The following is a 24,370-nucleotide window of genomic DNA, read 5'->3' as shown; positions in this document are numbered from 1 at the left end:
CATGTATAGGACAGGACATGTATAGGACAGGACATGTATAGGACAGGACATGTATAGGACAGGACATGTATAGGACAGGACATGTATAGGACATGTATAGTATAGGACATGTATAGGATAGGACATGTATAGTATAGGACATGTATAGGACAGGACATGTATAGTATAGGACATGTATAGGACATGTATAGGACAGGACATGTATAGTACAGGACATGTATAGGACAGGACATGTATAGTATAGGACATGTATAGGACAGGACATGTATAGTATAGGACATGTATAGGACAGGACATGTATAGTATAGGACATGTATAGGACAGGACATGTATAGGACATGTATAGTATAGGACATGTATAGGACATGTATAGTATAGGACATGTATAGTATAGGACATGTATAGTATAGGACATGTATAGGACAGGACAAGTATAGTATAGGACATGTATAGGACATGTATAGGACAGGACAAGTATGTACCCAACTAATCGTTAAACAGTGATGAGTATTGAAGTGTGGTAGATCGTGAGTCTTCACATGAGACTGATGATGATGATGATGATGATGATGATGATGATGATTAAAGGACTGTCTACACTGAACAAAAATATAAACAAAACGTGTGAGTTGTTGCTGAAATAAAAGATCCCGTAAATGTTCCATTCGAACAAAAAAAGCTTATTTCTCTCAAATTCTGTGCACAAATTTGTTTACATCCCTGTTAGTGAGCATTTCTCCTTTGCCAAGATAATCCATCCACCTGACAGGTGTGGCCTATCAAGAAGCTGATTAAACAGCATGATCAATACAGGTGCACCTTGTGCAGGGGACAATAAAAGGCCACTCTAAAATGTGCAGTTTTGTCACAAAACACAACGCCGCAGATGTCTCAAGTTCTGAGGGAGCGTACAATTGGCAAGCTGACTGCAGGAATGTCCAACAGAGCTGTTGCCAGAGAATTTAATGTTGATATCTCTACCATAAGCCGCCTCTAACAACGTTGTTTTGAGAGAATTTGGCAGTACGTTCAATCGGCTTCACAACCGCAGACCACGTGTAACCACGCCAGCCCAGGACCTCCACATCCGGCTTCTTCACCTGCGGGATCGTCTGAGGGTGGTGGGCCCTCCCAGGCCCACCCATGACTGTGCCCCTGCCCAGTCATATGAAATACATAAATTAGAGCCTAATGAATTTATTTAAATTGACTGATTTCCTTATATGAACTGTAAACTCGGTAAAATCTTTGACATTTTTTGCATGTTGCGCCTATATTTTTGTTCAGTGTAAATAAATACGATTGTACCTTCAGGCTGCTGGGTTGTTTCTCGGAGGCCAAGAAGGTTGGAGTCACGGGAGTGTTCCCTTCCAACGCCCAGCCCTTCCTGAGGCTGCTGGAGGACGACGGGGTTGTAGCCGGAGCAGGGGGCGGGACCGGGGACAACATCTGCCCCACCCTCAAACACTGCAGCAAGCTCTTCATCTACCTTCATAAGATGGCCACCGACTCCTTCGACAGGTACGTCAGTTACTGTTTCTCACTAAAACAGACTCTAGGCCCACACATTTGATAGGTCAGTGATTGACTCCCTCAATAGGTCAGTGATTGACTCCCTCAAATAGGTCAGTGATTGACTCCCTCAACAGGTCAGTGATTGACTCCCTCAATAGGTCAGTGATTGACTCCCTCAATAGGTCAGTGATTGACTCCCTCAAATAGGTCAGTGATTGACTCCCTCAATAGGTCAGTGATTGACTCCCTCAATAGGTCAGTGATTGACTCCCTCAATAGGTCAGTGATTGACTCCCTCAATAGGTCAGTGATTGACTCCCTCAACAGGTCAGTGATTGACTCCCTCAATAGGTCAGTGATTGACTCCCTCAATAGGTCAGTGATTGACTCCCTCAACAGGTCAGTGATTGACTCCCTCAATAGGTCAGTGATTGACTCCCTCAATAGGTCAAATCAACAGGTCAGTGATTGACTCCCTCAATAGGTCAGATTGATTAGGCAGTGATTGACCCTCAACAGGTCAGTGATTGACTCCCTCAATAGGTCAGTGATTGACTCCCTCAACAGGTCAGTGATTGACTCCCTCAACAGGTCAGTGATTGACTCCCTCAATAGGTCAGTGATTGACTCCCTCAATAGGTCAGTGATTGACTCCCTCAACAGGTCAGTGATTGGTTAAACAGGCCAAAAGGAGTCTAACCCCAAATCAATGGGCTCCCGAGTGGCGCAGCGGTCTAATGCACTGCATCACCAGTGTAAGAGGCGTCACTACAGTCCCTGGTTCGAATCCAGGCTGTGTCACATCTGGCCGTGATTTGGGGAGTTCCATAGGGCGGCGCACAATTGGCCCGGCGCCTTCCGGATTTGGCCGGAGTAAATAAGAATTTGTTCTTTAAACTGGCTTGAAAATACATCCCGTGACAATCAAAGCTCAGACGAACAAGTCACCAATCTGCAGTAGCAGATTCGTCGATGCAAAGCCCCCATAGATTTAGATCTGTTCGAGTTCCTCTCAGGTGATCACGTCTGAGACTCAAAACAGTGACTTCACTTGGACTCTCACATACCTCAATGCAGTTGTGCAGTTTTGACTGGACTGTGCTGCCTTGTGAATGAAGAGCTTACCTGCCACACTGTTGTGCAGGTCTCTCCAAACAAGGTCCTGGGTACCACAAGGGGCACACATTTTGGTATTATATTATACAGATGATTCAAATAATCAACCCCTGGTAGTGAGCTGTAGCATTAGCCTCCTGGTAGTGAGCTGTAGCATTAGTCTCCTGGTAGTGAGCTGTAGCATTAGTGAGCTGTAGCATTAGCCTCCTGGTAGTGAGCTGTAGCATTAGTGACCTGGTAGTTTGCTGTAGCATTAGCCTCCTGGTAGTGAGCTGTAGCATTAGCCTCCTGGTAGTGAGCTGTAGCATTAGTGACCTGGTAGTAAGCTGCAGCATTAGCCTCCTGGTAGTGAACTGTAGCATTAGCCTCCTGGAGTGAGCTGTAGCATTAGCTTCCTGGTAGTGTGCTGTAGCATTAGCCTCCTGGTAGTGAGCTGTAGCATTAGCCTCCTGGTAGTGAGCTGTAGCATTAGCCTCCTGGTAGTGAACTGTAGCATTAGCCTCCTGGTAGTGAGCTGTAGCATTAGCCTCCTGGTAGTGAGCTGTAGCATTAGCCTCCTGGTAGTGAGCTGTAGCATTAGCCTCCTGGTAGTGAGCTGTAGCATTAGCCTCCTGGTAGTGAACTGTAGCATTAGCCTCCTGGTAGTGAGCTGTAGCATTAGCTTCCTGGTAGTGTGCTGTAGCATTAGTGACCTGGTAGTAAGCTGTAGCATTAGCCTCCTGGTAGTGAGCTGTAGCATTAGCCTCCTGGTAGTAAGCTGTAGCATTAGCCTCCTGGTAGTGAACTGTAGCATTAGCCTCCTGGTAGTGAGCTGAAGCATTAGTGACCTGGTAGTGTGCTGTTGCATTAGCCTCCTGGTAGTGAGCTGTAGCATTAGCTTCCCGGTAGCATTAGCCTCCTTGTAGTGTGCTGTAAAATTAGCCTCCTGGTAGCATTAGCCTCCTTGTAGTGTGCTAGCTAGCTATGCTCTGAGCGCTCTTTTCTTTCAGCCTTCTAACTAACATCTTCCTCTTTTCTCTCTTTCCTCTCTTTCTCTCTTTTTCTCCTCTAATCTTTGGCACTGCCTGGCTGTGTGCTACTCTTGTCCATCCATGTTTGTTTGTGTGTGTGTGTGTGTGTCCTGAATGTGTGTGTGTGCTGTGTTCAGTCGTGCGGAGCAGGTTCCCCCCTGCCTCACTCACGAGACCTCCCTGCCATCCCCCTGGGGTACGCCAGCGCTCGCCAGGAAGAGGTAGCTACTGCGCTCTGCACTCCTCTTCCTCATCCCGCTCCTCTTCCTCTGTCATGCTACTCTCTCTTTCCCTTATGTCAGCTATTGCTGCTATGTCATGTTGCTCTCTCCTCTCTCTTTCCCCTATGTCAGCTATTGCTGCTGTCTTTCCCTTATGTCAGCTGTTGCTGCTATGTCATGTAGCTCTCTTACCCTTATGTCAGCTGTTGCTGCTATGTCATGTTGCTCTCTCCTCTCCCTTATGTTAGCTATTGCTGCTGTCATGTAGCTCTCTCCTCTCCCTTATGTCAGCTATTGCTGCTATGTCATGTAGCTCCCTTTCCCTTATGTCAGCTGTTGCTGCTATGTCATGTTGCTCTCTCCTCTCCCTTATGTCAGCTATTGCTGCTATATCATGTAGCTCTCTCCTCTCCCTTATGTCAGCTATTGCTGCTATGTCATGTAGCTCTCACCTCTCCCTTATGTCAGCTATTGCTGCTATGTCATGTAGCTCTCTCCTCTCCCTTATGTCAGCTATTGCTGCTATGTCATGTTGCTCTCTCCTCTCCCTCATGTCAGCTATTGCTGCTATGTCATGTAGCTCCCTTTCCCTTATGTCAGCTATTGCTGCTATGTCATGTAGCTCTCTTACCCTTGTGTCAGCTGTTGCTGCTATGTCATGTTGCTCTCTCCTCTCCCTTATGTCAGCTATTGTTGCTATGTCATATAGCTCCCTTTCCCTTATGTCAGCTATTGCTGCTATGTCATGTAGCTCACTTACCCTTATGTCAGCTGTTGCTGCTATGTCATGTTGCTCTCTCCTCTCCCTTATGTCAGCTATTGCTGCTATATCATGTAGCTCTCTTACCCTTATGTCAGCTGTTGCTGCTATGTCATGTTGCGCTCTCCTCTCCCTTATGTCAGCTGTTGCTGCTATGTCATGTTGCGCTCTCCTCTCCCTTATGTCAGCTATTGCTGCTATGTCATGTAGCTCACTTACCCTTATGTCAGCTGTTGCTGCTATGTCATGTTGCTCTCTCCTCTCCCTTATGTCAGCTATTGCTGCTATATCATGTAGCTCTCTTACCCTTATGTCAGCTGTTGCTGCTATGTCATGTTGAGCTCTCCTCTCCCTTATGTCAGCTATTGCTGCTATGTCATGTTGCTCTCTCCTCTCCCTTATGTCAGCTATTGCTGCTATGTCATGTAGCTCCCTCCCTTATGTCAGCTATTGCTGCTATGTCATGTAGCTCTCTTACCCTTATGTCAGCTATTGCTGCTATGTCATGTGAATTCCTCTCCTCTTGTTCTTTGCATTCTGACCTATTTCTTTCTCTCTCTCTTATCCTCGTTCCCTCTCTTTGTTCTCTCTCTCCCTCTTTCTCTCTCTCTCTCTCTCTCTCTCTCTCTCTCTCTCTCTCTCTCTCTTATCCTCCCTCTCGTTCTCTCTCTCTATCTTATCCTCCCTCTTGTTCTCTCTCTCTCTCTCTCTCTCTCTCTCTCTCTCTCTCTCTCTCTCTCTCTCTCTCTCTCTCTCTCTCTCATCCTCCCTCTTGTTCTCTCTCCCCTCTCTTTGTTCTCTCTCTCTCTCTCTCTCTCTCTCTCTCTCTCTCTCTCTTATCCTCCCTCTCGTTCTCTCTCCCCTCTCTTTGTTCTCTCTCTCTCTTTTCATCCTGGTTCTGCTGACCCCTTCCTTTAAGCCCTCTCTCTTCATTGCTCTGTAGGGGAAACCAATCCGCAGGATGTATCATTTCCATGACTGCATCAACGTGGCTATTTTTCTCTAATTAAATGAATACAGTCCTGGGTGTGAGTCAGTGTCAACTCTAAACTGACTTAACCTTTAAACCTCTCGTGTTTAATCTCTTCATGGTTTAATCACTTTTACAGAGACACTTCGTTTAATCAACATTTCAGTCTTCAAAGTAAAAATCCCAGAGTTTAGCAAAATAGGTGATTTTATTCCATGATCCCTTTGAAAGGAAAGATTAGGATATAATTTCTGGATTTATTTTCCCTCTCATCGGACTCAACCCAACAATATTTTGGCAACACTTTATTTAGATAGTCCCCCAATAGATACTGAGTATAGCGAACATTAAGAACACCTTCCTAATATTGAGTTGTACCCCCTTTTGCCCTCAGAACAGCATCAATTCGTCGGGGACATGGACTCTACAAGGTGTCGAAAGCGTTCCACAGGGATGCTGGCCCATGTTGACTCCAATGCTTCCCACAGTTGTGTCTAGTTGGCTGGATGTCCTTTGGACCATTCTTGATACACACCGGGAAACTGTTGACTGTCACTAACGGCTAACTTACTGTCACCGAAAACACAGGCACGGCTACCAGGGCACATCAGGCCCCCCTGCAGGGGTCAGAGCCTCGACGGACCTAAACATAAAACTACAACTGGCCAACTCTTCCTCCTCGTCGGACTCGGTGGTCATCCACCCTGGGGCGGGGCTAGCAATGCTGGACCTGCTGGCCTCCGTCAGCTCCGACAGCCAACCAGAGGTAAGGAAGTGCCGAGGAGGCCACACCCACTCCTTGTGTCCCTGGTCTCAGGATGAATGTGTTACTTTCTCTCAGTGATACTATAGTCGGTAAAAATGGAATAAAGTGTACTACCATTTCCTCTTAGTCCAAAAATGAGGTGAATGAGGAACAAAAGTTGTACAAGAGTTCCATTTCCTCCCTAAGAGTTGTACATGTCTGAATATCTGTGTCTCTTGCTGGTTTAGCTGTGTCATAACACTAGTCTATGACACAGAGTTACCCTTCAGCAAGATGCTCGTCTGTCACAAACATTAAAGGAACCAAAACTTAACTATTCATTTCCCCTTCCCTCCCTCCCTCTCCCTACCCAGCATGCTCTGGACCTTCAGCTAGCAGTAGCTAACATCCTGCAGCTGCTGGTCTACAGTGAGAGAAACCAGCAGATCCTGTGTGAAGCAGGTCTCCACAGCAGACTACTGCAGCGCTGCAGCCTGGCCCTGGGAGACGAGGAACACCCCCTACACCCACCGCTGCAGAGGATGTTTGAGAGGCTGGCCTCACAGGCCCTGCAGCCTATGGCCCTGAGGTGAGGGTGGGATGCAGGCAGACAGAGTCTCTCACAAACACTCTCACTCACTCACTCTCACTCTCTCTCTCTGTCTCTCTCTCTGTCTCTCTCTCTGTCTCTCTCTCTCTCTCTCTCTCACTCTCTCTCTCTCTCTCTCTCTCTCTCTCTCTCTCTCTCTCTCTCTCTCACTCTCTCTCTCTCTCTCTCTCTCTCTCTCTCTCTCTCTCTCTCTCTCTCTCTCTCTCTCTCTCTCTCTCTCTCTCTCTCTCTCTCTCTCTCTCACTTCTCTCTCTCTGTCTCTCTCTCTCTCTCTCTCTTCTCTCTCTCTCTCTCTCTCTCACTCTCTCTCTCTCTCTCTCTGTCTCACTCACACTCACTCACTCACTCACCACCACTCACTGTCTCTCTCTCACACACACACACACCACACACACACACACACACACACTCACACACACACACACACACACACTCACACACACACACACACACACTCTCTCACACACACTCACAGCAGGACCAGATGTGGCACATCATTATAAGTCCATTTACCTCTAAAACATTTACCTCATCACACATTTAATTGCACACAAATAGTAAGCAGAGCTCTCTGTTACTAAGGGGTGGCATAACCCCCCCTAATAAACTCGTAATGATGTCGATGGTTCTTTTACATAAAAGGGAAAGAATCGGTTTTGACTATTATTTAGAGGAGTCTGGGTGGAGTCACAGTTGGCCTAATTTGCTGCATGGCCGGTCAGCTGTGATGCAGGATAGGATACAGACAGTTGGGCTCGACACACACACACACACACACACACACACACACACACACACACAGAGACAGAAGAAGTCATCTGACTTTCTTTCTTAATAAAAATGAACAATGATCCTCTGTAGACTCTCCTGTTTCTCCTCTGTAGACTCAAACAATTAATCAATTCATAATAAAATGAATCAATTAGCCCATTAAAATGTTTATTTTACTCCGTAAGATAATTAGCAATATGCCAGAGACTACAGTTGAACCGTGTGCCATAAAGTATACTGACTAAGGTCAAGGACTGGTCATGAAGTATACTGTGTTTAGCTGACTAAGGTCAAGGACTGGTCATGAAGTATACTGACTAAGGTCAAGGACTGGTCATGAAGTATACTGACTAAGGTCAAGGACTGGTCATGAAGTATACTGACTAAGGTCAAGGTCATGAGAAGCCAAATATAAAAGCAAGTATTATTTCATGACTTGGTAAAAAAAAAAAAAAATTGATTGAAAACCTTTTTGCGTTATAGAGTAATTCAGAGTTCACCGTGTCCAGACAAATACAAGTTACCACAGAGATCCTACATCTATATAGAGAGCATCAGAGTTATCCTCAGAGGACAGTTACCACAGAGATCCTACATCTATATAGAGAGCATCAGAGTTATCCTCAGAGGACAGTTACCACAGAGATCATACATCTATATAGAGAGCATCAGAGTTATCCTCAGAGGACAGTTACCACAGAGATCCTACATCTATATAGAGAGCATCAGAGTTATCCTCAGAGGACAGTTACCACAGAGATCATACAGGTAGCCTAGTGGTTAGAGTGTTGAACTAGTAACCAGCAGGTACCCCCCTTTCCCTTTTAATAATGTTGTAGCTGTGGTAAAACCATTATAACTGACTAGGTACCCCCTTTCCCTTTTAATAGTGTTGTAGCTGTGGTAAAACCATTATAACTGACTAGGTACCCCCCTTTTAATAGTGTTGTAGCTGTGGTAAAACCATTATAACTGACTAGGTATCCCCCTTTTAATAGTGTTGTAGCTGTGGTAAAACCATTATAACTGACTAGGTACCCCCCTTTTAATAGTGTTGTAGCTGTGGTAAAACCATTATAACTGACTAGGTATCCCCCTTTTAATAGTGTTGTAGCTGTGGTAAAACCATTATAACTGACTAGGTACCCCTTTCCCTTTTAATAGTGTTGTAGCTGTGGTAAAACCATTATAACTGACTAGGTTACCCCCTTTTAATAGTGTTGTAGCTGTGGTAAAACCATTATAACTGACTAGGTACCCCCTTTCCCTTTTAATAGTGTTGTAGCTGTGGTAAAACCATTATAACTGACTAGGTTACCCCCCTTTCCCTTTTAATAGTGTTGTAGCTGTGGTAAAACCATTATAACTGACTAGGTACCCCCTTTCCCTTTTAATAGTGTTGTAGCTGTGGTAAAACCATTATAACTGACTAGGTACCCCTTTCCCTTTTAATAGTGTTGTAGCTGTGGTAAAACCATTATAACTGACTAGGTACCCCCTTTCCCTTTTAATAGTGTTGTAGCTGTGGTAAAACCATTATAACTGACTAGGTACCCCCTTTCCCTTTTAATAGTGTTGTAGCTGTGGTAAAACCATTATAACTGACTAGGTACCCCCTTTCCCTTTTAATAGTGTTGTAGCTGTGGTAAAACCATTATAACTGACTAGGTACCCCCCTTTTAATAGTGTTGTAGCTGTGGTAAAACCATTATAACTGACTAGGTACCCCCCTTTTTATAGTGTTGTAGCTGTGGTAAAACCATTATAACTGACTAGGTACCCCCCTTTCCTTTTTAATAGTGTTCTAGCTGTGGTAAAACCATTATAACTGACTAGGTACCCCCCTTTCCCTTTTAATAGTGTTGTAGCTGTGGTAAAATCATTATAACTGACTAGGTACCCCCCTTTCCCTTTTAATAGTGTTGTAGGACAGGATACTCAGGATACTATAACAGAGATATAGTCAGTCCTCTGGGTACTGTAACAGAGATATAGTCAGTCCTCTGGGTACTGTAACAGAGATATAGTCAGTCCTCTAGATACTGTAACAGAGATATAGTCAGTCCTCTGGATACTGTAACAGAGATATAGTCAGTCCTCTGGGTACTGTAACAGAGATATAGTCAGTCCTCTGGATACTGTAACAGAGATATAGTCAGTCCTCTGGATACTGTAACAGAGATATAGTCAGTCCTCTGGATACTGTAACAGAGATATAGTCAGTCCTCTAGATACTGTAACAGAGATATAGTCAGTCCTCTAGATACTGTAACAGAGATATAGTCAGTCCTCTGGGTACTGTAACAGAGATATAGTCAGTCCTCTGGGTACTGTAACAGAGATATAGTCAGTCCTCTGGATACTGTAACAGAGATATAGTCAGTCCTCTAGATACTGTAACAGAGATATAGTCAGTCCTCTGGATACTGTAACAGAGATATAGTCAGTCCTCTGGGTACTGTAACAGAGATATAGTCAGTCCTCTGGGTACTGTAACAGAGATATAGTCAGTCCTCTGGGTACTGTAACAGAGGTAATAGTCAGTCCTCTGGGTACTGTAACAGAGGTAATAGTCAGTCCTCTGGGTACTGTAACAGAGATACAGTCAGTCCTCTAGATACTGGAACATAGATATAGTCAGTCCTCTGGGTACTGTAACAGAGATATATTGTCAGTCCTCTAGATACTGTAACAGAGATACAGTCAGTCCTCTAGATACTGTAACAGAGATACAGTCAGTCCTCTAGATACTGTAACAGAGATATAGTCAGTCCTCTAGATACTGTAACAGAGATATAGTCAGTCCTCTAGATACTGTAACAGAGATATAGTCAGTCCTCTGGGTACTGTAACAGAGATATAGTCAGTCCTCTAGGTACTGTAACAGAGATATAGTCAGTCCTCTGGGTACTGTAACAGAGATATATTGTCAGTCCTCTAGATACTGTAACAGAGATACAGTCAGTCCTCTAGATACTGTAACAGAGATACAGTCAGTCCTCTAGATACTGTAACAGAGACACAGTCAGTCCTCTAGATACTGTAACAGAGATATAGTCAGTCCTCTGGGTACTGTAACAGAGATACAGTCAGTCCTCTGGGTACTGTAACAGAGGTATAGTCAGTCCTCTGGATACTGTAACAGAGATACAGTCAGTCCTCTAGATACTGTAACAGAGATATAGTCAGTCCTCTAGATACTGTAACAGAGATATAGTCAGTCCTCTGGATACTGTAACAGAGATATAGTCAGTCCTCTAGATACTGTAACAGAGATATAGTCAGTCCTCTGGATACTGTAACAGAGATATAGTCAGTCCTCTAGATACTGTAACAGAGATATAGTCAGTCCTCTAGATACTGTAACAGAGATATAGTCAGTCCTCTGGATACTGTAACAGAGATATAGTCAGTCCTCTGGATACTGTAACAGAGATATAGTCAGTCCTCTAGATACTGTAACAGAGATATAGTCAGTCCTCTGGATACTGTAACAGAGATATAGTCAGTCCTCTGGATACTGTAACAGAGATATAGTCAGTCCTCTGGATACTGTAACAGAGATATAGTCAGTCCTCTGGATACTGTAACAGAGATATAGTCAGTCCTCTGGATACTGTAACAGAGATATAGTCAGTCCTCTGGATACTGTAACAGAGATATAGTCAGTCCTCTGGATACTGTAACAGAGATATAGTCAGTCCTCTGGATACTGTAACAGAGATATAGTCAGTCCTCTGGATACTGTAACAGAGATATAGTCAGTCCTCTGGATACTGTAACAGAGATATAGTCAGTCCTCTAGATACTGTAACAGAGATATAGTCAGTCCTCTGGATACTGTAACAGAGATATAGTCAGTCCTCTGGATACTGTAACAGAGATATAGTCAGTCCTCTGGATACTGTAACAGAGATATAGTCAGTCCTCTGGGTACTGTAACAGAGATATAGTCAGTCCTCTAGATACTGTAACAGAGATATAGTCAGTCCTCTAGATACTATAACAGAGATATAGTCAGTCCTCTAGATACTGTAACAGAGATATAGTCAGTCCTCTGGATACTGTAACAGAGGTAATAGTCAGTCCTCTAGATACTGTAACAGAGATATAGTCAGTCCTCTAGATACTGGAACAGAGATATAGTCAGTCCTCTGGATACTGTAACAGAGATATAGTCAGTCCTCTAGATACTGGAACAGAGATATAGTCAGTCCTCTGGATACTGTAACAGAGATATAGTCAGTCCTCTGGATACTGTAACAGAGATATAGTCAGTCCTCTAGATACTGGAACAGAGATATAGTCAGTTCTCTGGATACTGTAACAGAGATATAGTCAGTCCTCTAGATACTGGAACAGAGATATAGTCAGTCCTCTGGATACTGTAACAGAGATATAGTCAGTCCTCTAGATACTGTAACAGAGATATAGTCAGTCCTCTGGATACTGTAACAGAGATATAGTCAGTCCTCTGGATACTGTAACAGAGATATAGTCAGTCCTCTAGATACTGTAACAGAGATATAGTCAGTCCTCTGGATACTGTAACAGAGATATAGTCAGTCCTCTGGATACTGTAACAGAGATATAGTCAGTCCTCTAGATACTGTAACAGAGATAGTCAGTCCTCTAGATACTGTAACAGAGATATAGTCAGTCCTCTAGATACTGTAACAGAGATATAGTCAGTCCTCTAGATACTGTAACAGAGATATAGTCAGTCCTCTAGATACTGTAACAGAGATATAGTCAGTCCTCTAGATACTGTAACAGAGATATAGTCAGTCCTCTGGGTACTGGAACAGAGATATAGTCAGTCCTCTGGATACTGTAACAGAGATACAGTCAGTCCTCTAGATACTGTAACAGAGATATAGTCAGTCCTCTGGATACTGTAACAGAGATATAGTCAGTCCTCTGGATACTGTAACAGAGATATAGTCAGTCAGTCCTCTGGATACTGTAACAGAGATATTGTCAGTCCTCTAGATACTGGAACAGAGACTCATTCCTCGGAGGGGGAAGGGCTGACTAGTCCATTGTCCTTTGTGTTTTCCTTGTGTTTCTGGACCAGCTGCCTTGCAGCTCCAGGTGACAGAGAGCATATCAATTAAGGCCGAGGCTGCAATGATGTTTATTGTTCTTCAAAAGGGGGAAAGGCGTCCATGTTGAAGGATGCCAGTGAAATGCCATGTGATCACTTTGGAAATAAGTGTTTTCACTGGGATTCAACATGCACATCTTGTCTACGGTATGTTTTATTGTCACACCAAGATAAACATAAAAAAATAAAATTGGTATTGTTTCTCCCCCACAGAGAGTTCCTCCGGCTGGGAAACCCTCTCAACTGTGGCGCCTGGGACAAGAAGCTGCTCAAACAGTATCGTGTCCACAAACCCTCCTCCCTGAGCTACGACGCGGAGATGAGAAGTAAGACACCACTCTCAATGTGTGTGTGTGTATATATATATATATATATATATATATATATATATATATATACACACACATATACACACACACACACACACATACACACTACACACACACACACACACACACACACACACACACATACACACACACACACATACACACACACACACACACACACACATCCAGTCAAAGGTTTGGATACACCTACTCATTCAAGGGTTTTTCTTTATTTTTTACTATTTTCTACATTGTAGAATAATAGTCAAGACATCAAAACTATGAAATAACACATTATGGAATCATGTAGTAACCAGAAAAGTGTTAAAAACATGTTTTAGTTTCTTCAAGTACCTACTGTTTGCCTTGATGACAGCTTTGCACAATCTTGGCATTCTCTCAACCAGCTTCACCTCAACCAGCTTTTCCAACAGTCTTGAAGGAGTTCCCACATATGCTGAGCACTTGTTGGCTGCTTTTCCTTCACTCTCTGGTTAAACTCATCCATTTCAACTGGGTTGAGGTCAGGTGATTGTGGAGACCAGGTCATCTGATGCAGCACTCCATCACTCTCCTTCTTGGTCAAATAGCCCTTACACAGCCTGGAGGTATGTTGGGTCATTGTCCTGTTGAAAAACAAATGATAGTCCCACTAAGCACAAACCAGATGGGATGGCGTATCGCTGCATAATGCTGTGGTGGCCATGCTGGTTAAGTGTGCCTTGAATTCTAAATAAATCACAGACAGTGTCACCAGTAAAGCACCATCACACCTCCTCCTCCATGCTTCACAGTGAGAACCACACATGCGGAGATCACCCGTTCACCTACTCTAATGTCCATTGCTCGTGTTTCTTGGCCCAAGGCAAGTCTCTTCTTTTTATCGGTGTCCTTTAGTAGTGATTTCTTTACAGCAATTCGACCATAAAGGCCTGATTCACGCAGTCTCCTCTGAACAGTTGATGTTGAGATTTGTCTGTTTCTTGAAAACGGCAAAGCATTTATTCGGGCTGCAATTTCTGCAGTTAACTCTAATGAACTTATCCTCTGCAGCAGAGGTAACTCTGGGTCTTCCTTTCCTGTGGCGGTCCTCATGAGCGCCAGTTTCATCATAGCGCTTGATAGTTTTTTAGACTGCACTTGAAGAAACGTTCAAATTTCTTGAACATTTTCCGGATTGACTGACCTTCATGTCTTAAAGTAAGGATGGACTGTCATTTCTCTTTGCTTATTTGAGCTGTTCTTGCCATAATATGGACTTGGTCTTTTACCTTGTCACAACACAACTGATTCGCTCAACTGCATTTTTTACTTTTAACCAGGCACACCTATTTATTGAAATGCATTCCAGGTGACTACCCCATGAAGCTAGTTGAGAGAATGCCAAGAGTGTGCAAAGCTGTCGTTAAGGCAAAGGGTGGCTACTTTGAAGAATCTCAAATATAAAATATATTTTGATTTGTTTAACACTTTTTTGGTTACTACATGATTCAATATGTGTTATTTCATAGTTTTGGTTTCGACACTAATATTGGGCTCCCAAGTAGCGCAGCGGTCTAATGCACTGCATCACGGTGCTAGAGGTGTCACTACAGATACCCTGGTTCGAATCCAGGCTGTATCACAGCCGGCCGTTCCTAGGCCATCATTGTAAATATGAATTTGATCTTAACTGACGTGGCTAGTTAAATAAAGATGAAATAAATGAATATTTATTATATATAATATATATATATATATAATTATATATATATAATTCTACAATGTAGAAAATAGCTATTTGGCCTTCCTGCTATCAGCCCATATAAATGCAGTGAATAACAGATTCACTGCATGGAACAACAGATCAGTATAGATGCAGAATAAGGCTTTATAGAAGCAGAATAAGGCATTATAGATGCAGAATAAGGCATTATAGATGCAGAATAAGGCTTTATAGATGCAGAATAAGGCTTTATAGATGCAGAATAAGGCATTATAGATGCAGAATAAGGCTTTATAGATGCAGAATAAGGCATTATAGATGCAGAATAAGGCTTTATAGATGCAGAATAAGGCTTTATAGATGCAGAATAAGGCTTTATAGATGCAGAATAAGGCTTTATAGATGCAGAATAAGGCTTTATAGAAGCAGAATAAGGCTTTATAGATGCAGAATAAGGCTTTATAGATGCAGAATAAGGCTTTATAGATGCAGAATAAGGCTTTATAGATGCAGAATAAGGCTTTATAGAAGCAGAATAAGGCTTTATAGATGCAGAATAAGGCTTTATAGATGCAGAATAAGGCTTTATAGAAGCAGAATAAGGCTTTATAGATGCAGAATAAGGCTTTATAGAAGCAGAATAAGGCTTTATAGATGCAGAATAAGGCTTTATAGATGCAGAATAAGGCTTTATAGATGCAGAATAAGGCTTTATAGAAGCAGAATAAGGCTTTATAGATGCAGAATAAGGCTTTATAGATGCAGAATAAGGCTTTATAGATGCAGAATAAGGCTTTATAGATGCAGAATAAGGCATTATAGATGCAGAATAAGGCTTTATAGAAGCAGAATAAGGCTTTATAGATGCAGAATAAGGCTTTATAGAAGCAGAATAAGGCTTTATAGATGCAGAATAAGGCATTATAGATGCAGAATAAGGCTTTATAGATGCAGAATAAGGCTTTATAGATGCAGAATAAGGCTTTATAGAAGCAGAATAAGGCTTTATAGATGCAGAATAAGGCTTTATAGAAGCAGAATAAGGCTTTATAGATGCAGAATAAGGCTTTATAGAAGCAGAATAAGGCTTTATAGATGCAGAATAAGGCATTATAGATGCAGAATAAGGCTTTATAGATGCAGAATAAGGCTTTATAGATGCAGAATAAGGCATTATAGATGCAGAATAAGGCTTTATAGAAGCAGAATACGGCTTTATAGATGCAGAATAAGGCTTTATAGGTGCAGAATAAGGCTTTATAGGTGCAGAATAAGGCTTTATAGGTGCAGAATAAGGCTTTATAGATGCAGAATAAAGCTTTATAGATGCAGAATAAGGCTTTATAGATGCAGAATAAGGCTTTATAGATGCAGAATAAGGCTTTATAGATGCAGAATAAGGCTTTATAGATGCAGAATAAGGCTTTATAGATGCAGAATAAGGCTTTATAGAAGCAGAATAAGGCTTTATAGATGCAGAATAAGGCTTTATAGATGCAGAATAAGGCTTTATAGAAGCAGAATAAGGCTTTATAGATGTAGAATAAGGCTTTATAGATGCAGAATAAGGCTTTATAGATGTAGAATAAGGCTTTATAGATGCAGAATAAGGCTTTATAGATGCAGAATAAGGCATTATAGAAGCAGAATAAGGCTTTATAGATGCAGAATAAGGCTTTATAGATGCAGAATAAGGCTTTATAGAAGCAGAATAAGGCTTTATAGATGCAGAATAAGGCTTTATAGATGTAGAATAAGGCATTATGTGTGTGTGCGTCATAGAAAGTGTTACCAGAAAGTTTTTCTGCAGGGCGAGATGGACAGGAGGAAAGACGTGCAGTTTGAAAAGGCCAACAAATTACTCCTTCCAGCAAATTATTTTTCCTTTTATCCTCCTGCTGTTAGTTGATCCATTCGGTTGTATCCAGTCAGTTACTGTAGTGGAGAATAGATTGAGGGGTTTTCGCCAGGAGATGAGCTTTCTCTAGCTTTAATTGCCAGTGGAAATGACGTTCTGGAGACGGTAATCCTTCACGATTGCACACCAGAAGGAGCTTATTGTAACGTTATTGAAATGTCGCTGCAACCTAAACCGACGATGTTATGTGGGCTGCTTCCTAGACCTTGACTAATCACCTTCAGATAATTACCTGAGGTGAATTTGTCCGTCAGTGCTGAGTAATTAAACTTAAATTTAATTTAGATCTTTCTGTTATTAAACAACTAATTGACTGACGTCAGTTCAATTACTTGATTTCCATTTTTTTTAATTTTTTTTATAGCTGATACTGCCTGAGCAGAGATGATGACTTTAAGGAGAGCACAGAGATAACCTAGATGGTCTGGCTGATATTGCCTGAGCAGAGATGATGACTTTAAGGAGAGCACAGAGATAACCTAGATGGTCTGGCTGGCTGATATTGCCTGAGCAGAGATGATGACTTTAAGGAGAGCACAGAGATAACCTAGATGGTCTGGCTGACTGGCTGATACTGCCTGAGCAGAGATGATGACTTTAAGGAGAGCACAGAGATAACCTAGATGGTCTGGCTGATATTGCCTGAGCAGAGATGATGACTTTAAGGAGAGCACAGAGATAACCTAGATGGTCTGGCTGATATTGCCTGAGCAGAGATGATGACTTTAAGGAGAGCACAGAGATAACCTAGATGGTCTGGCTGATACTGCCTGAGCAGAGATGATGACTTTAAGGAGAGCACAGAGATAACCTAGATGGTCTGGCTGATATTGCCTGAGCAGAGATGATGACTTTAAGGAGAGCACAGAGATAACCTAGATGGTCTGGCTGATACTGCCTGAGCAGAGATGATGACTTTAAGGAGAGCACAGAGATAACCTAGATGGTCTGGCTGATACTGCCTGAGCAGAGATGATGACTTTAAGGAGAGCACAGAGATAACCTAGATGATCTGTCTGGCTGGTTGGCTGATACTGCCTGAGCAGAGATGATGACTTTAAGGAGAGCACAGAGATAACCTAGATGGTCTGGCTGACTGGCTGATACTGCCTGAGCAGAGATGATGATTTTAAGGAGAGCACAGAGATAACCTAGATGGTCTGGCTGACTGGCTGATACTGCCTGAGCAGAGATGATGACTTTAAGGAGAGCACAGAGATAACCTAGATGGTCTGGCTGATATTGCCTGAGCAGAGATGATGACTTTAAGGAGAGCACAGAGATAACCTAGATGGTCTGGCTGATATTGCCTGAGCAGAGATGATGACTTTAAGGAGAGCACAGAGATAACCTAGATGGTCTGGCTGATATTGCCTGAGCAGAGATGAGGACTTTAAGGAGAGCACAGAGATAACCTAGATGGTCTGGCTGATATTGCCTGAGCAGAGATGATGACTTTAAGGAGAGCACAGAGATAACCTAGATGGTCTGGCTGATATTGCCTGAGCAGAGATGATGACTTTAAGGAGAGCACAGAGATAACCTAGATGGTCTGGCTGATATTGCCTGAGCAGAGATGATGACTTTAAGGAGAGCACAAAGATAACCTAGATGGTCTGGCTGATATTGCCTGAGCAGAGATGATGACTTTAAGGAGAGCACAGAGATAACCTAGATGGTCTGGCTGGCTGGCTGATATTGCCTGAGCAGAGATGATGACTTTGAGGAATGAACATGAATAAAGTCATGACATAAAAACTAAGTAATATACACAACTGAAATATAATTTCATAGTAATTTCCTGTTTCTCTATTGATGTCTACCCAACGTGGACCTGACAGAGACAATGGAACATTTTCAATGTTTTGGCAATTGAATGTTCACTATTTTTGGTCTTTGGAATTTCCATTAAAAAGCTCTGCAATCATTATAACGTAATTATTTCATAATGCATTTAATGCAACAACAAAAATTAACAAAACCAAATTCGGGAAAAACATATATATTTTTTTATAACCAAACCGAAAGGACCTCAAAAAAGCACTAATCGCTCAGCACTACCTTCCGTAAAAGTTAATGTCTTAACTATCTTAATTCCCAATTAGGCTCAATTTACAGCCTCTGGGTAATTTCATGTAAACCGCCAGTCTTGTCAAAGTATAACGGGAAAGCCTGAGTTTGTCAGACTAATGATCATGTTTGATTAATGTTGTCTATTTAGTAAGGGAATGTTTGCAATGTGGGAATGGTTATTTAGCTGTAACATCAATCTCTAAATTGTCCTTCCCTCACTGTAATGGGATATTTTCCAAATGGAAAATTACCTCATTTTCTCTCAATAGCTAAACATGATATCCTTCCTCTACTCCTAGGCCCTGTTTCAATAGTCTAATAGTACCTCCTTCCTCTACTCCTAGGCCCTGTTTCAATAGTATATTAGTACCTCCTTCCTCTACTCATAGGCCCTGTTTCAATAGTCTAATAGTACCTCCTTCCTCTACTCATAGGCCCTGTTTCAATAGTCTAATAGTACCTCCTTCCTCTACTCCTAGGTCCTGTTTCAATAGTCTAATAGTACCTCCTTCCTCTACTCCTAGGCCCTGTTTCAATAGTCTAATAGTATCTCCTTCCTCTACTCCTAGGCCCTGTTTCAATAGTCTAATAGTACCTCCTTCCTCTACTCCTAGGCCCTGCCTGTTTCAATAGTCTAATAGTACCTCCTTCCTCTACTCCTAGGCCCTGTTTCAATAGTCTATTAGTACCTCCTTCCTCTACTCCTAGGCCCTGTTTCAATAATCTAATAGTACCTCCTTCCTCTACTCCTAGGCCCTGTTTCAATAGTCTAATAGTACCTCCTTCCTCTACTCCCAGGCCCTGTTTCAATAGTCTAATAGTACCTCCTTCCTCTACTCCTAGGCCCTGTTTCAATAGTCTAATAGTACCTCCTTCCTCTACTCCTAGGCCCTGTTTCAATAGTCTAATAGTACCTCCTTCCTCTACTCTCAGGCCCTGTTTCAATAGTCTAATAGTACCTCCTTCCTCTACTCCTAGGCCCTGTTTCAATAGTCTAATAGTATCTCCTTCCTCTACTCCTAGGCCCTGTTTCAATAGTCTAATAGTACCTCCTTCCTCTACTCTCAGGCCCTGTTTCAATAGTCTAATAGTACCTCCTTCCTCTACTCCTAGGCCCTGTTTCAATAGTCTAATAGTACCTCCTTCCTCTACTCCTAGGCCCTGCCTGTTTCAATAGTCTAATAGTACCTCCTTCCTCTACTCCTAGGCCCTGCCTGTTTCAATAGTCTAATAGTACCTCCTTCCTCTACTCCTAGGCCCTGTTTCAATAGTCTAATAGTACCTCATTCCTCTACTCCTAGGCCCTGTTTCAATAGTCTAATAGTACCTCCTTCCTCTACTCTCAGGCCCTGTTTCAATAGTCTAATAGTACCTCCTTCCTCTACTCCTAGGCCCTGTTTCAATAGTCTAATAGTACCTCCTTCCTCTACTCAGGCCCTGTTTCAATAGTCTAATAATAGTACCTCCTTCCTCTACTCCTAGGCCCTGTTTCAATAGTCTAATAGTATCTCCTTCCTCTACTCCTGGGCCCTGTTTCAATAGTCTAATAGTACCTCCTTCCTCTACTCTCAGGCCCTGTTTCAATAGTCTAATAGTACCTCCTTCCTCTACTCCTAGGCCCTGTTTCAATAGTCTAATAGTACCTCCTTCCTCTACTCATAGGCCCTGTTTCAATAGTCTAATAGTACCTCCTTCCTCTACTCCTAGGCCCTGTTTCAATAGTCTAATAGTACCTCCTTCCTCTACTCCTAGGCCCTGTTTCAATAGTCTAATAGTACCTCCTTCCTCTACTCCTAGGCCCTGTTTCAATAGTCTAATAGTACCTCCTTCCTCTACTCCTAGGCCCTGTTTCAATAGTCTAATAGTACCTCCTTCCTCTACTCCAGGCCCTGTTTCAATAGTATATTAGTACCTCCTTCCTCTACTCCTAGGCCCTGTTTCAATAGTCTAATAGTACCTCATTTCTACTCCTAGGCCCTGTTTCAATAGTCTAATAGTACCTCCTTCCTCTACTCTCAGGCCCTGTTTCAATAGTCTAATAGTACCTCCTTCCTCTCCTAGGCCCTGTTTCAATAGTCTAATAGTACCTCCTTCCTCTACTCAGGCCCTGTTTCAATAGTCTAAATAGTACCTCCTTCCTCTACTCCTAGGCCCTGTTTCAATAGTCTAATAGTATCTCCTTCCTCTACTCCTGGGCCCTGTTTCAATAGTCTAATAGTACCTCCTTCCTCTACTCTCAGGCCCTGTTTCAATAGTCTAATAGTACCTCCTTCCTCTACTCCTAGGCCCTGTTTCAATAGTCTAATAGTACCTCCTTCCTCTACTCATAGGCCCTGTTTCAATAGTCTAATAGTACCTCCTTCCTCTACTCCTAGGTCCTGTTTCAATAGTCTAATAGTACCTCCTTCCTCTACTCCTAGGCCCTGTTTCAATAGTCTAATAGTACCTCCTTCCTCTACTCCTAGGCCCTGTTTCAATAGTCTAATAGTACCTCCTTCCTCTACTCCAGGCCCTGTTTCAATAGTATATTAGTACCTCCTTCCTCTACTCCTAGGCCCTGTTTCAATAGTCTAATAGTACCTCCTTCCTCTACTCTCAGACTCTGTTTCAATGCTTCCCTGTAGCAGATGAGGTGTGTTTTAACATTTCATCTCGTGTCCCACAGACTCTATGACTATATCGATGGAGGGCTGTTTTGGTCCCGACACGGTGTTCCCAGCGGCTGGTGAAGACAACAGTCAGTACCGAATCAGCCGTAGCCTGGTGCGCTCGGCCGAGGGGAGCACCGTGCCGCTCACACGCGTCAAGTGCCTGGTCTCCATGACAACGCCCCACGACATCCGCCTTCACGGCTCGGCCGTCACTCCGGCCTTCGTGGAGTTTGACACCTCGCTGGAGGGCTTTGGGTGAGAAGACGCACACACACACACAGACACACACACACAGACACACACACACAGACACACACACACACACAGGACACACACACAGACACACACACACAGACACACACACACACACACACCGACACACACACACACACATACACAGACACACACACACACACTGACACACACACACACACACACAGAGACACACACACACAGGGCTTTTGGGTATACACACATTTCTTTTATTCGCTGTTGTGGTTACAAAATGTTCCTAAAATTCCCTGATATTTCCAGAAATCCCTCCGTGTAATTCCGTGTAATTTCCTTCTGATTCTCTGAATCCTCCAACTGAGATTTCAAACCTGAGACACCTGTCTCTGTCCCAGCAGGGAGGTTATTTCTGTCAGGAACACCTGTCTCTGTCCCAGCAGGGAGGTTATTTCTGTCAGGAACACCTGTCTCTGTCCCAGCAGGGGGGGTATTTATATCAGGAACACCTGTCTCTGTCCCAGCAGGGAGGTTATTTATATCAGGAACACCTGTCTCTGTCCCAGCAGGGAGGTTATTTATATCAGGAACACCTGTCTCTGCCCCAGCAGGGGGGTTATTTATATCAGGAACACCTGTCTCTGTCCCAGCAGGGGGGTTATTTATATCAGGAACACCTGTCTCTGTCCCAGCAGGGAGGTTATTTCTGTCAGGAACACCTGTCTCTGTCCCAGCAGGGGGTTATTTATATCAGGAACACCTGTCTCTGTCCCAGCAGGGAGGTTATTTATATCAGGAACACCTGTCTCTGCCCCAGCAGGGAGGTTATTTATATCAGGAACACCTGTCTCTGTCCCAGCAGGGGGGTTATTTATATCAGGAACACCTGTCTCTGTCCCAGCAGGGAGGTTATTTCTGTCAGGAACACCTGTCTCTGTCCCAGCAGGGAGGTTATTTCTGTCAGGAACACCTGTCTCTGTCCCAGCAGGGAGGTTATTTATATCAGGAACACCTGTCTCTGTCCCAGCAGGGAGGTTATTTATATCAGGAACACCTGTCTCTGTCCCAGCAGGGAGGTTATTTCTGTCAGGAACACCTGTCTCTGTCCCAGCAGGGAGGTTATTTATATCAGGAACACCTGTCTCTGTCCCAGCAGGGGGTTATTTATATCAGGAACATCTGTCTCTGTCCCAGCAGGGAGGTTATTTATATCAGGAACACCTGTCTCTGTCCCAGCAGGGAGGTTATTTCTGTCAGGAACACCTGTCTCTGTCCCAGCAGGGGGGTTATTTATATCAGGAACACCTGTCTCTGTCCCAGCAGGGGGTTATTTATATCAGGAACACCTGTCTCTGTCCCAGCAGGGAGGTTATTTCTGTCAGGAACACCTGTCTCTGTCCCAGCAGGGGGTTATTTATATCAGGAACACCTCTCTCTGTCCCAGCAGGGGGTTATTTATATCAGGAACACATGTCTCTGTCCCAGCAGGGAGGTTATTTATATCAGGAACACCTGTCTCTGTCCCAGCAGGGAGGTTATTTATATCAGGAACACCTGTCTCTGTCCCAGCAGGGAGGTTATTTCTGTCAGGAACACCTGTCTCTGTCCCAGCAGGGAGGTTATTTATATCAGGAACACCTGTCTCTGTCCCAGCAGGGAGGTTATTTATATCAGGAACACCTGTCTCTGTCCCAGCAGGGAGGTTATTTATATCAGGAACACCTGTCTCTGTCCCAGCAGGGAGGTTATTTCTGTCAGGAACACCTGTCTCTGTCCCAGCAGGGAGGTTATTTATATCAGGAACACCTGTCTCTGCCCCAGCAGGGAGGTTATTTATATCAGGAACACCTGTCTCTGTCCCAGCAGGGAGGTTATTTCTGTCAGGAACACCTGTCTCTGTCCCAGCAGGGGGTTATTTATATCAGGAACACCTGTCTCTGTCCCAGCAGGGGGTTATTTATATCAGGAACACATGTCTCTGTCCCAGCAGGGAGGTTATTTATATCAGGAACACCTGTCTCTGTCCCAGCAGGGAGGTTATTTATATCAGGAACACCTGTCTCTGTCCCAGCAGGGAGGTTATTTCTGTCAGGAACACCTGTCTCTGTCCCAGCAGGGAGGTTATTTATATCAGGAACACCTGTCTCTGTCCCAGCAGGGAGGTTATTTATATCAGGAACACCTGTCTCTGTCCCAGCAGGGAGGTTATTTCTGTCAGGAACACCTGTCTCTGTCCCAGCAGGGAGGTTATTTATATCAGGAACACCTGTCTCTGCCCCAGCAGGGAGGTTATTTATATCAGGAACACCTGTCTCTGTCCCAGCAGGGAGGTTATTTCTGTCAGGAACACCTGTCTCTGTCCCAGCAGGGAGGTTATTTATATCAGGAACACCTGTCTCTGCCCCAGCAGGGGTTATTTATATCAGGAACACCTGTCTCTGTCCCAGCAGGGAGGTTATTTCTGTCAGGAACACCTGTCTCTGTCCCAGCAGGGAGGTTATTTCTGTCAGGAACACCTGTCTCTGTCCCAGCAGGGAGGTTATTTATATCAGGAACACCTGTCTCTGTCCCAGCAGGGAGGTTATTTATATCAGGAACACCTGTCTCTGTCCCAGCAGGGAGGTTATTTATATCAGGAACA

General features: G+C 43.4%; 1 protein-coding gene and 1 long non-coding RNA gene across 2 annotated transcripts in view; one reads left to right on the top strand and one right to left on the bottom strand.

The window, feature by feature from the left end:
- wdfy3 (WD repeat and FYVE domain containing 3) overlaps positions 1-24,370 on the top strand; it is a 238,341-nt gene that overhangs the window by 86,419 nt on the left and 127,552 nt on the right. Inside the window, exons 15-20 of the mRNA XM_052479726.1 lie at positions 1,315-1,521; positions 3,779-3,862; positions 6,181-6,358; positions 6,712-6,926; positions 13,039-13,151; positions 21,516-21,756. Coding sequence (XP_052335686.1) covers positions 1,315-1,521; positions 3,779-3,862; positions 6,181-6,358; positions 6,712-6,926; positions 13,039-13,151; positions 21,516-21,756 — 1,038 coding nt within the window. The remainder of the gene's footprint in view (positions 1-1,314; positions 1,522-3,778; positions 3,863-6,180; positions 6,359-6,711; positions 6,927-13,038; positions 13,152-21,515; positions 21,757-24,370) is intronic.
- Positions 17,290-18,681, bottom strand: LOC127911841 (uncharacterized). Its single transcript, XR_008079615.1, has 3 exons — positions 18,385-18,681; positions 18,193-18,320; positions 17,290-17,652 (listed from the first exon to the last, which is right to left on the bottom strand). It is a non-coding gene; the product is annotated as an uncharacterized LOC127911841 (long non-coding RNA).

This window comes from Oncorhynchus keta, chromosome 25 (genome assembly GCF_023373465.1).
Source record: "Oncorhynchus keta strain PuntledgeMale-10-30-2019 chromosome 25, Oket_V2, whole genome shotgun sequence".
In the NCBI taxonomy this organism is placed as follows: Eukaryota; Metazoa; Chordata; class Actinopteri; order Salmoniformes; family Salmonidae; genus Oncorhynchus; species Oncorhynchus keta.
The sequence above is the reverse complement of the archived record's forward strand: the minus strand, read 5'-3'. Positions and strand labels throughout refer to the sequence as shown.